At 35.2% G+C, this 12,289-nt stretch overlaps 3 protein-coding genes across 3 annotated transcripts in view; 1 reads left to right on the top strand and 2 right to left on the bottom strand.

The window, feature by feature from the left end:
- The window catches only part of LOC117242894 (neural-cadherin-like), an 87,226-nt gene extending 85,817 nt beyond the window's left edge, over positions 1 to 1,409 (top strand). The window contains exon 24 of the mRNA XM_033509952.1: positions 74 to 1,409. Within this exon, the coding sequence (XP_033365843.1) occupies positions 74 to 183 (110 nt within the window). The 3' untranslated portion in view covers positions 184 to 1,409. The remainder of the gene's footprint in view (positions 1 to 73) is intronic.
- Positions 1,410 to 9,245: 7,836 nt separating this feature from the next.
- Positions 9,246 to 9,736, bottom strand: LOC117242893. Its single transcript, XM_033509951.1, has 2 exons — positions 9,503 to 9,736; positions 9,246 to 9,400 (listed from the first exon to the last, which is right to left on the bottom strand). The coding sequence occupies exons 1-2, from the start codon at positions 9,734 to 9,736 to the stop codon at positions 9,248 to 9,250; spliced, it is 387 nt and encodes a 128-aa protein (XP_033365842.1). The 3' UTR covers positions 9,246 to 9,247.
- Positions 9,737 to 10,096: 360 nt separating this feature from the next.
- LOC117242862 lies at positions 10,097 to 12,081 on the bottom strand. Its single transcript, XM_033509859.1, has 4 exons — positions 11,750 to 12,081; positions 11,241 to 11,339; positions 10,919 to 11,108; positions 10,097 to 10,295 (listed from the first exon to the last, which is right to left on the bottom strand). Exons 1-3 carry the CDS (start codon positions 11,996 to 11,998, stop codon positions 10,926 to 10,928), a joined length of 531 nt encoding a protein of 176 aa, XP_033365750.1. The 5' UTR covers positions 11,999 to 12,081; the 3' UTR covers positions 10,097 to 10,295; positions 10,919 to 10,925.
- Between the last annotated feature and the right edge of the window lie 208 nt (positions 12,082 to 12,289).

Below are 12,289 nucleotides of genomic sequence, written 5' to 3'. Positions count from 1 at the left end.
ATACTCGACTGTTGCTTGATTCACCTATAAGAGTAAGAAAAATATATGTGAATAATTATTTTAAAATCAACAGGAACAGACGACGAGCAGCACGAGTACGAGTACTTAGGTGCTTGGGGACCGAGATTCGACAAGCTAGCCGACATGTACGGACCGGCGGAAGAAAGCGAAGAAGAAGACTAAGAATATCGTAAAGGATCTCTACAATCTGTAAGCTCGCACGATTTGTACACCCTCGAAGAAACAGTGTTTGCGTGAGCTTAAAAGAGAAGAAGGAAGAAAAGAAAAGAGGAAAAATGAAGAAAGAGACTATCCCCTAAGAAACGTGTGTGCTCGAACGAACTTTCTATTACGAAGACAAGAAAAAAAGAAGACATACGACAGAATCGAAGAAACCGTAAAAACCAGTGTTTTTTGCGTTATTCGAGCAACAAAGACGTTCCGTTTTGTTGATGAAACAAGTGCACGTTTCCAGGCGCATATTCTTTGCGATGTGCACACGCGAACAAGAACGAGGCGGCCACACGGTGTGCGCGATTACGAGAAAATGAAAGAGAGAGAGAGAGAGAAAGAGAGAGAAGAATTAACATCCTCTGGTCGAAATTTTATAAAAATGAAGCTACTCGTCGATGTCGATTTCACGAAAACAGCTTTCCATCCACTTCCCTCAGCCGTAAAAAAAGAAAAAACAAACGAACGCTATCGCAATAAGAATCTCTATCGAATCATGGTCAATCGTCACGACACACCGTAGGTGGCGCATAATTCTCGAAGGGTGTAATACCTATCTGTATAGCACGTTACGCGTATACGTAGTGAATTCGCGCGTGTCAGCCTGCACGCGAGACTTTTCTATTATAATAAAATAAATCTATATATATATATTATATATGTACGATTCATTATTTTTAGTCACAGTCATAGTTACTATTTCTCGGTACAACCGTTCTCGATGTCTCGGTATTCGATCGGTTAAAATTATCATCGGCGCGACAGCATCGGTTCTACTGGAATTATATTCGTGAACACGTTACTACTGCCAGCCGTGCGCGTGATAGGTCGTTTCCGTTTTACCTCATCTACATTGGGTCATCAAGTGGCCGTATATGATACTTTCAAGGGCATTTCTCATTTATCCGTCTTCTAAATCCCACTCAACTTATTCATCGTATTCAGATGTTAGCTGACGGGAATTCTTTCGTTTCTTCCGCGAACGCGCACCGGCTAATAGGAACTCCCCGTGTAACGTACCATGAATTCGTATATTGACGTTGTTGAGTATAAGGGAAGAGAGATCTTGAGTAAAATGATTCATTCGCGTCGCCTTCCTGGTTCGCGCGATGCGAACGATCCTAATGTGGTCTATCGTACTAAAAATAGGGATTATTTAAGAGAGAGCGAGAGAACGAAAGAGAGCGAGAGCGAGAGAGAGAGAGAGAGAGAGCGAGAGAGAGAGAGAAAGAGAGAGAGAGAGAGAAAGAGAGAAAGAGAGAGACACGTTTAGTTGTTGTTCGCGAGTCGTGAACCATCCTCATCGTTGTCATCGTCGCCGTCACCGTCGCCCACATTAGTTATTGATAGTATTATTATTGACATTACGATAAATATATATATATATATTATAAATATGGATTTATATAAATAAATAAATGAATAAATATAAATAAATAAATATATATATATATATATAGAAAGAGAGTTAAAAAAGAGAGAAGCGCACGGCGGAAGACAAAGGGTACTGCAACGTGTGCGGCGCATGAAAGTCCGCATAAACAAATTGAGAATTACCGCGCGCGTATGTAATTATAATTAATATTATATAGCGGTATAAATATAAATATGAATATAAATATATATACATATATATATATATATTATACATAAATGAAAAAAACGCATACACACGAAATCACATTGAAAAGAAGATTAAAAAGACAAAAATTAACAAAAAAAAGAAGAGAGAAACAGAGAAAGGAAGAGAAAAGAACCGTAATGGTACGATACGAGGGGCCGGTTGTCGAGAAAAGCTCACGATTCAAGTCTCGACGTAGGGTTAATATTTATTTTCTGTCGATGGTCGAGCCGGCCAACAAGTTGCGATTACACGAAAGAAAACAATGGAATGAAAAAGTACGGCGAACAAAGAAAAAAAGAAGAAAGATGAGAAAAATGAGAAGGAAAAGGAATGGAAAGGAGAAAAAGCGGAGGAACGAGGGAAGAGAAAAATCGGCGAGCGTGCGAAAAAGGAAATGACGCGAAAAGTCCCTTCTACGTCGCAGCATCGATGGCGAGTTCGATACCGCAAATAATTTCGTTGCTCGATCAATGCCCTTGATTGATCGTAAGCGAAAAATCGTTTATGCTACGACGATAATAAGGATAGCGTCAACCTAGTGCATCTCCATGCATGTGTCTCGACTGATTTGTAAAATTCTCTACGGAAATATTAATAGTCAATTTATCGATTAGGTGAAGCCCCGTCGGATCGAGTGATCCGGGCGTAGTGTTTAAGCACTTGTACGAATATTGTAAGTAACGTCGTGTATTTCGGTGTGCCGGTGCCGCTCGTAACGTGTCGCGATCGGTACCGAGCATCTCTGTATAATTGTCCTACCAAGATTCGTCGTCTTGCGTATCGTTTCCCGGCAATGTTTGTGATATTACGTTTTCCGCGCCCGTTGTCTTCGACGTCCGTTTACGTCTGTTCCTCATGAGCCTCTGAGAACATCGAGAAACACATCGAAATCTCACTTTAAGCTACGTTCACATTGCACGTACATTTCTCCCCCCATATCTCTTTTTTCATTATTTTTCTCTAGATGTTACCAGCCTATATGTTCGCCCGAGATATTCGTTTTTGTACATACGATAACTTATCGCTGTCCCCACTTTTCTTGTGATTATTGAAATTACTTGATTCGAAGATCACGGAGGAAAAGAACGATAAGTCACGTTTGTTTTTCATACGAGTAATTCTAAAATCCAATATCCTCTCAACTAATCACATATCTATAACCTTCTCTTTTTAACCCCTTTTTTAACCACCAAATAACTTCAAGATCAGAAAATCAACAAACTTGTACTTATCGTATTTTTCTCCTGTACTTCTCGTTTCCAAGTATCGCGAGACTTTCTGCCGATTCTCAACTAAATTACGATAGATTGCCACAAGATTCTAGATATTGATAACGTTTCGTTCTCAAATATTCAGCTTAAACGAATCTCTATATTGTTAAGATATCTTCTTATAAAATTGTTTCTAACGATAACATAACATTGGTAATATCGAACAATCCGAATTTCTATTATCACTTCGATTATCCGTAATCGTTCTTTCAACGATTAAACTTTCCATTCTATACTCTCCAAAATGTAGCTGAGTGTTTCTCAAAGATCGTTAATCCGAATTCGTTGCCTGTTTATCAACCAAAATAGATTTTATCCTTCTCGACATACCGAGACCGCTACACTTCACGTTTCTCGATGTCGACAGGTTCTTTACCATTGAATTATCGTTGTTTCATTATCTCACCGTCCTCCTTCGTAGTACACCATTTCGTTTCTCCGGCCATTCCTATCGTCGACTTTACCCCGCCAAGTAGTTTCTAAGCAGAGACAGTATTCGACGGACTGGCGTTACAGGAGGACGAACGGTTTATCGTTGAGTAACTGATAATGAGTTGAATAGCGCGCACAAGCGCGCACGTGTGTGTACAGTGGCAAAAAAGAAAAAAGAAGAAGAAAAGGAGAAGAAAAGAAAGACGGTTGTCGCGTGATTTTTGAAAAGAGTAACTCGGGAGATTAGAAAGATCCTCGATTTCTTGGAGATTGGCTTTGCAAGAAAGAATTAATAAGTCCCCTGAAAATACATTATTCTAGGACACCTGCCCTTATTTCGTAAACAAACCCAATTAGACGTATACTTTGATAATGCGAAGCCTTATCAAACTATCGGGCATTTTTTTAAATAATAGACACGTTAAAAGGATAATAGGAAATATTACGTTCGTTTCAACATATTGTCGAAAACATAACGTGTATGTACATTCATTTATCAACATCAGGCAGTAGAAACGTGGGTATAGTAAGAACGTCGTTCGTTAAAACGAAGACTATAATTATTCTTCATTGCGTAATTACATATAACTGTAATGGTGTAACATAATTTTAAAGAGATCTAAATGTTAGTAAAGTCAACTTCCGAGACTCACTTTTACAATGCGCAAGTTTACAGCGTCATTCGACAATTTGATAAGAAGCGTCTATCTCCATTCGCTTGACCTAGGCACCTCGAAAAACTTGCGCGATACCTAAAAGGACGCAGAACCTTACGAACAGCAAATCAACGAAAACCTATGCAACTTTTTTCGTTCTTATAAAAATTTCATGTCCTTCGCTTACGAAGCGAAGTAAAATTTGTAAAATAGTAAAATAACGCCGAATACATTCACTTCGACAATATGAAAACATCTCATATTTGCGATCGAAATGAAACAAATGGTACATCGACGGGCTAGCAAGCTGTGTTTTTTATCGTAACATCTTCGTTAAACTGAAACTCTCGGTATCGTACATTCGTTAGTATATATTTTTATATAACTTTGAAGCGGAAGCAGTTCGTAAGGTGCAAAGGAAATATTATTCAGAGCCCGCCAACCATCCGATGTAAATATATAATATTTGCAAAACGTGTCAGATTCGTTGAAGATGTATTCGTTACGATTTCATTTGCCACTGATGGAGCGTATTTAGTTGCGAAACGTACAAAAGAAGAAGAGTAGAAGCTGTTGACGCGAGTTTGAGAAAGGATCGATTAGAAAGAAGAAAGAAGAAAACGATCGTTGCGACGAAAACGTTCCTTATCCTCATTCCATAAGATCGTTTTCGTAGTTGGTCGAAAACAATCTCTATTTTTAAGAAATAGAAACTTAAGTAGCTTCGTTTTTAGTAATTAATACGAAATTCTGTAGCCAGCGAATATTTATAAATCTTTCTGTTTCTAACGTATATTTAGAAACGTTTTCTTCGTATTCTCCGTTTATTTATATTTATAAATAACGATTAGTAACATAGCCTGAATTTTGAATAATAGCAATAACGGATTTCTTAATACATTGTAAATGTTCGAAGCGTGTCACGAATGACGAGTAAGTGAGTCTAGAAAAAGGAAATCTGTAAATTTTGTAGAATAATTGTGAATATTTAACGTTTCTTTATGTACGCGATAATTACCAACACTTGTGTCATTTCTATTTTTAACGTCACGACGTATGTATTAACCAATGCACTGATCATAGAATACAATTCATTGTACGAAACGAATTTAATTTCATCGAATCAGCATATCTTTTATACGAAAGAAAGAGAGAAAAAAGGATACTCCTGACAAGACGACAGCGTTCTCAGGATCGATTTACTTTTCAAGCAATATCGTTTGTATTATACACCAGATTTCATGTATTTCGAAAATGATAAACTTTACAGCCGTCGAATTGCTTGAACGACCCAAAGGTCAGCGTCGATCGAACGATATTAAGTTAAGGTACCATTTGAGGCACACACGGCTCAACTTTTTTACCGAAACCGAGTTAGCACGCGAACAAGAACGTCGAAATGTATTTAAGAGTAAACGAGAATGAAAAAAAAAAGAAAAAAAAATCGAAAAAGAAAGAGCGAAGCGTACTTACGTTTGAGAAGATCTCAAAATGTTGAGATCGGAAAATGACGAACGTAGGTATCGAGTTTTCCGATCGAGGCGAATAATCTGTACAAGAAGAGAAAACGTGAAAAAAATGGCAGCCACGCGAACTCACGTTACATATCTGTAAAACTTTTTTCCAAGCACTGCCTAATCGTGCACAAAGAACCGAAGCAGCTCATGCCTCGATCTCAAACTAATTGAGATTGAAACGGAACGACGCAAAGATAATATCTACAACGGCACTAGTCCGCTTTGATCGAATGCTCAGCGACGACAGAAACTTTTTCTTCCGGGTTCGGAATTCTTTCTAGCTGTCTTTGTTCGTTTGTGGTCGTCGGAACGCTTTTCAACGAACGCAGTTTGTATTTGCGATGGCGACCGAGTGAAACACGTCTGCGAAAAACGTCGAAAAACGAAACATTGCTCACGAGGATGGGAATATTCGGTTGCATATGCGTACTTGATGTATCTTTTCCTTCCTATTCGATATGAAGTCAAGAATTTGAATATCGATACCGTCTTCTCTTTTTTTAGAGTATCTAGTTACAATAACTTTGAAAGTAATTCTAGTCAAAGAATTAGAATATTTTTAATTAATATATCCTAACATTTTTTTATTAATAGATTAATAATATTTCGATTAATATGTTAATTTTTATTTCAAAATTTCCTTCAGATCCGAGATACATGCTTTTGCCTATATAACTTGCTCTTAATGTTACAATTCATTTAAATACGATTTTTCTTCGATATTGTAATATTTAATATACTCGAGAATATCGTATTACCCTGATTTCATATTACAAAGGATCAAATTAACGTCGCATTGCATCCAACAAAAATATTTCTGGACATCGAGCAAGCAAGTACTTTTTCACATTGTCTTGGTCACCGCTCCACCCCACTGCGACCTTCCTCCCGAAGAAATCTCGATAATTTATAAAAACGAAGAATCAGTGTGGCGCGACGCGAGAAACAGAAAAGAAAAAAGAAAGTATATCGAGGAAAATGTAAAAGCACAATCGAGGAGCCGACTTATTATCGTCGGTCAGCGATAATGGATAAATCATTGTAATATATACACTTCGGTGACAAAATGATTGTAACGCTGCCACTGAACACATCCCGTGTAGTACAATTACCGTATATATAGTATTCCACAGTATACTGGTACACACCGTATTATTAATTGAATTGATATTTATTAACGATTAATTATTACATTATTATCACTATATTATCTATACCATTTGTACTTTGCATTTCAGTTGGAATGAAATAAATGCCTTCTTTTTCATAAAAATAAACCAACCGTCGTATTTTAAATAATACAAATCTAGATAAATCCCTAGATAAATTTTCTTCAGTTTTTTCTTTTTTTTTTTTTTTTTTTTGGAAATCGCGCCCTTCGACTCGATATTTTTCTTTTGCCTAGTCAGAATGCAGAATGCAGAAATCGCTAACTTTTTTATTTCTTTTTTTTTTTACAAAGGAGTTTATTGAGTCCAGAAATACAGTTTTAAGTGCATTATTCACAATAAACATGAATTTTTATAATGGTATGGTACGACGTAGTCATGCTGTATTATGTGTCGGCGCTTTACATCTTTTGTTGTATGATGCGGTTTTTGGGTTTAAGTCTCTGGAGAGCGGAGCTTTTTTTTTATTTATTTTTTTTTTTTTTATTTTTTTTTCTGTCCTGAAAAACTTGGTCGCAAAACAGGACGCTTCGGTAGCTTGCTTTGCAGAAATCGCCAACTAACGTTACCTTGTGATCATCCTCATGGAAGATAAATTCCATAAATTCCAAGGAAATAGCAGTGATGGAGCATGAAAAAGTACGAGGAAGGAATAGATTTATTCGACACAAAGAATATTCTTTACGAATACTTGCACTCGCAAATATTTAATTTTTTTTTTTCACATCTGAAATACATCGTTTTTCATTTCGAACAATGTTTTTCCTATACTGTGCATAAGTTCGAAAAATTGCTTAAATCGTCGTCTCTGAAGATAGACGTACAATAGCGTGCAAAAATAATGAAAATAAAATAAGCTAGCGATGTACAAACATTTAATATCGTACGGATATTTAACTGTTGCGATGTTTCGGTGCAACTGTTTAACTGTTCATTTTGAAAATAAATTACTATCAGCGAAAATTCGTGTTTAGAGGAAAAGTTTAGAGGATATGACTGTGAAAGATAAGTATGACGAGAAGATGAGTGAAAGGATGTAGTTAAGAGTCAAGAACCGGTTGAAATTACGTCAATAAGCGTAATATATTCGAATGATTGATTTATCGTTTAATATGCTTTATAATTCTAAAAATATTTCTTACAATTCCCTCTCTTAGAGTGACTTCGTTCAAAACATTAATTATTAAAATTATCTACTGCTATTAACGCCACTTTTACTATTACTTCTTTTACTGCTTCTCCTACGAACTTTACAACGGCACGCTTTGGTTTCTTCGATTAAAAATGGAAATTCTTGTTCCACTCTTGCCCATAATTTCTCTCGAACGTGAGTTAAGAAATACGTTATTCCATAATCTCTGTAGAAAAACAGATTCAATTTTAAAGTGATATATTTAATCCAGCAATATGTCATTCGTTATATTTTTGCAAATTTTTCTCGATCCTCTCACATTCGACGTTACGTACGTATAACATTGTATTTTAACTACATTTACTGATCATTTCTTTTTTTCTTTCTTTCTTTTTTCACAGAAACATTAGAACAGAAAATTTCGTTGTACGAGTTACTTTTATTATTAACAATCCACACACGACGAAGGTCGTCTCATAGTTCTAAAGCAATTCGATCCTACAGCGGCTCTAATCGATTTTTCATTTCGATATTAAACCAGTTTAATTAGAACGAAATATATGTAGAAATACTATCGATAAAATAAGATTTATACACTAACTTCAATAAATTTTCTGTCTTATACGGAGTGCGAGGAAATTGTACGTTAAGAAATTTCTTAAGAGTTCTTATATTTAAGAAGGTTTATATTTCTGATTAGCGAAGACTCGGATAAATTGAGGATATTATACAGACAATTCGGAAACAAGACTAGAGAAATAAGAAAATGTAGAAAAATAGTGGGGAAAAATGTATGGGAATCGCAACACAGATCAAATAAAGGAAACTTGAAAAATCAGAGAAATTAAAAAGTCAAGGTAGACCGAGTAAACGAAGCAAATGAATCGAACAAATCGATCAATTGGATATAATGGACTTAATCGGTTTAACTTGGTCGTAATTATAAATGAAAATTGTACCTGAGAATAATATAATCCACGGCATCCACAACGTGAAGCGTAAGTATAAGAAACGTAATTGACGCGGTGTAAGTTAGAACGATGGTCCAAGATTTATTTGTTAAAAACGAAACCGCTGCATCTTCCAATCCAAACCGTCGAAGTGTCTATTTTTTAAAAATCAAATAAATTCTCGTAAATATCCATCTAATTTTGTAAAGTGTACATTCGTTTCAATTATTTTTAACCTATTTAAATCATTATGTTTATGACATTTCTAAGATGTTACTCTTTTCCTAATATCGTATGGAATATTGAATCGTAATATTACATAACAGATACAGGACGGTAACGTTGTCGATAAGAGGACGTCTATCGGTGTCCAAATACAGGCCAATGCGAATTCCAAGATAAATGCAGTGGCTAAAAACTAAAAATGAGCGAGTCACAGAAAAGTTAGGCAGGTAAATAAAATTGTTACAAAAGATATTGTTTGAGAGAATGAATGATAAAAATTGGTTATCACACTAACCTCGTACAGTATCAGAAAAATGATTTTTGGTGCGTGAAAAGATCGTGGAAAGAGTGTAGAATTTACGATAATAACGTATATACCAATGCTGAAGAAAACCGAACTAAACGGTGGCCCTGATAGAAGCGATTCGCAATCTTCGTCTTCCATAGCATTGGCGAAACATGTTCGGAAAATCTGAAGTCCGAAAATATTTAGCAAGAGCGCCCAAATGGTATGAAGCAACTTTGCCATTTTCTATTTCTAGTTCTCTTTCTCAAAATAAATATTTCAAATAGATTATTAAAAAGAACCCGTTAAAACGTATTTCACAAATTAATCTACAAGACGTATTGTACGAATCACCTTTCGATTATCGGTGTTCGATAATCGAAAAAAACAGATGGCAGCTTTGATCTTTAAATATTCATTCCACTTAAATAAAACTGTGAATGTAATAATCGTAAAAATGTTTAACCTTTGATATGGCGATATAAATTTATCAGGAGTATTTTAAATACGGATAAGAAGCATTATATGTGGTACGATTCATGAGAAATTATTAAAATTTCAGTATGAAAAAATGGACTTTATTAGAAATATACACGTACATCGATAAATGTAAAAAGTTATACAATAGGCGAATACAAAACAACGAAATTCAATAAGTTACATGTCTGGTTGCTTGTATTTACTTAAGGAATCTGTGCTGCACATAAATTTATATACAAACCAATCTGTCACTTCTGGATTTGCGAAACTGATCCTTTTTCTTTTACATTTACAGAGAGCCAATAGTCCATTAGTTCTTTCCCTAAATACAAACGACGTATGATCATTACGATTAAATTATTCCTATCGGAAAAATTGTTGACAACTTTACAGTGTAGACTTTCGAGTACGCGATATCGGGACACGTTTTAAATTCTCCTCTTTGTATTCGAAATACATCGTGTTACATTTATATTTGCAGATTTAAATAAAATTGACTCGCGCTGATTAATTTTTAATTTCGTAAACTAAGGAGTTTCTGACTAATTCTAAGAAACTTATAGAACTGTGTCAACGTGTATTAATCGTTCCTCCTAGTAAGCCAGAATAACTATTGTACAATGACAAATAATATTCCTAATAAAATATGATAAAGATTGGATTAATACCGTACACTGTTGAAACTTCTTTTCCTGGAAATTTAACGCGTAAAGTTTCAATTTGAGAAACGAAAAGAAGAATCGCATAAAAAAGAAAAAAGAAGAAAATTACTGGACCGTGTACGGTTCACGATAATTTTAATTATTTAAATTCATTAGATTGTCTGGATTTCTAAATTGTAGTTCAGTTAAATACCTGTACTAAATAATTATCTCGTCATTTAACTGTGAAAGTTTATGTTTAAATCGTTCTACGACATAAGTGTCTTATAAAACTAAACATTACTGGTTCACTACTTGGCCCAAGTGTCCAAAATCGCGTCCAAGGATTCGGTGGCATCCAGCATCCAAACAAACGACAATACGGACATGCAGAAAGCCATATGCGTTGCAGCACAATCTTTCGCCATATAATATGCAAATTCAGTTAAAAACGAGTAGCGACTTAATCCCAATACTGTGTTCAACCATAGCAACTGAAAAAGCAGATTATTTTTGCGATACAGATGCATAAACTAGGGAGATTACAGATATACGACAAACATTTCGAACGTTGCCTAATTCCAGAGAATTTTAATAACAAATAACTTTTATGTTAACAAACTCACACATTTACTGGATTCTTGGGTTAAACAATAGATAACGTGCATGAGTGGAACCCAGATAGCACGTGTGGTTAAGTTTGTAGTCAATGCTGCAACCAACATCTAGTCGAAAATAAATGTTTCATGAAGTTTGTTTACTATCTTTACCATCTTTTTTATGTTATTATTATTTTCATTATAATCTAAGATATAAAACAATGTGACTGATCTTACGATCGAATATGTAGTTTTATCGCTATTTATAGATGAGAAGTTGAGCAGGAAAATGATAAGTACAAATGAACAAAATCTTTAGTTTGAAAAAATCATGCATAAAGTTAAATTCTAATGTGGATTCTTTCAAACGTTAAAACAATTACAATGCAACGCATAGAGAGCTGCTTTTCGGGGACAATAAACTTACGCTACTTTTCCACTGAGCTCCTCGTACGTGAAACATGCGCTTAACGTGTGTACAAAATTGTAATTAAAACGTCGTTAAGTTTGTTAAAACATCAAATACCGATACTTACTTCGTAAATGTAAAGAAGTTGAATAGGTGGTTCTTTAAGGGTTCTAGGCCAAAGTCTATATTCCGCTAAGAGGCACAATACGGAAAATATGAAAAGCACCGACGCGTAAGACGGATCGAACGGAGTACTCTCTTCGTCGAAACATAAGCCAATTATGCAAATTTGTCGAAGATGAGTGTACATTCCTGTTACTACCACCGCTACCCAATGAGGATTGATATATCCTAGATATTCCTTCACCGTATCCATGTCCTGATAATAAACTTTATAGCGTTGTTACGGTAAATCGTATTAATTTCCCATAATCTTTCAGGATGTCTTGTCGTTTGAAAACCAAAACTGAAATGTAAAGAAAATTGATGGAAAAGCAGAGAAGTCTTTGTTCAAAGCGAAGTTCTCCAAATATGTTCGACTTATGTTGAAACTTTTTCCTTGTAGGAATCTAGAATGACGTCCTTTTCGATCAAACGCGAAAAGAAGTCTTAAGAAATATAAAAAAACACCATTGAGCGGTTGTTGAACAAAGACAAAAAGTAAGTC

The sequence above is a fragment of the Bombus vosnesenskii genome, unplaced genomic scaffold (genome assembly GCF_011952255.1).
Source record: "Bombus vosnesenskii isolate JDL3184/JDL3185 unplaced genomic scaffold, Bvos_JDL3184-5_v1.1 scf7180000016279, whole genome shotgun sequence".
In the NCBI taxonomy this organism is placed as follows: domain Eukaryota; kingdom Metazoa; phylum Arthropoda; class Insecta; order Hymenoptera; family Apidae; genus Bombus; species Bombus vosnesenskii.
This window is presented reverse-complemented; position numbering and strand designations above follow the sequence as displayed.

Excerpts from the sequence above, each read along its gene's own strand:
- LOC117242893 (XM_033509951.1), bottom strand. The coding sequence starts at position 9,736 with ATGGCAAAGTTGCTTCATACCATTTGGGCGCTCTTGCTAAATATTTTC. Across the intron at positions 9,401-9,502 it reads TTTTTCTGATACTGTACGAG|TTTTTAGCCACTGCATTTAT; the intron begins GTTAGTGTGATA and ends GCTCATTTTTAG.
- LOC117242862 (XM_033509859.1), bottom strand. The coding sequence starts at position 11,998 with ATGGATACGGTGAAGGAATATCTAGGATATATCAATCCTCATTGGGTA. Across the intron at positions 11,340-11,749 it reads AACTTCTTTACATTTACGAA|ATGTTGGTTGCAGCATTGAC; the intron begins GTAAGTATCGGT and ends ATTTTCGACTAG. Across the intron at positions 11,109-11,240 it reads CCCAAGAATCCAGTAAATGT|TTGCTATGGTTGAACACAGT; the intron begins GTGAGTTTGTTA and ends CTGCTTTTTCAG.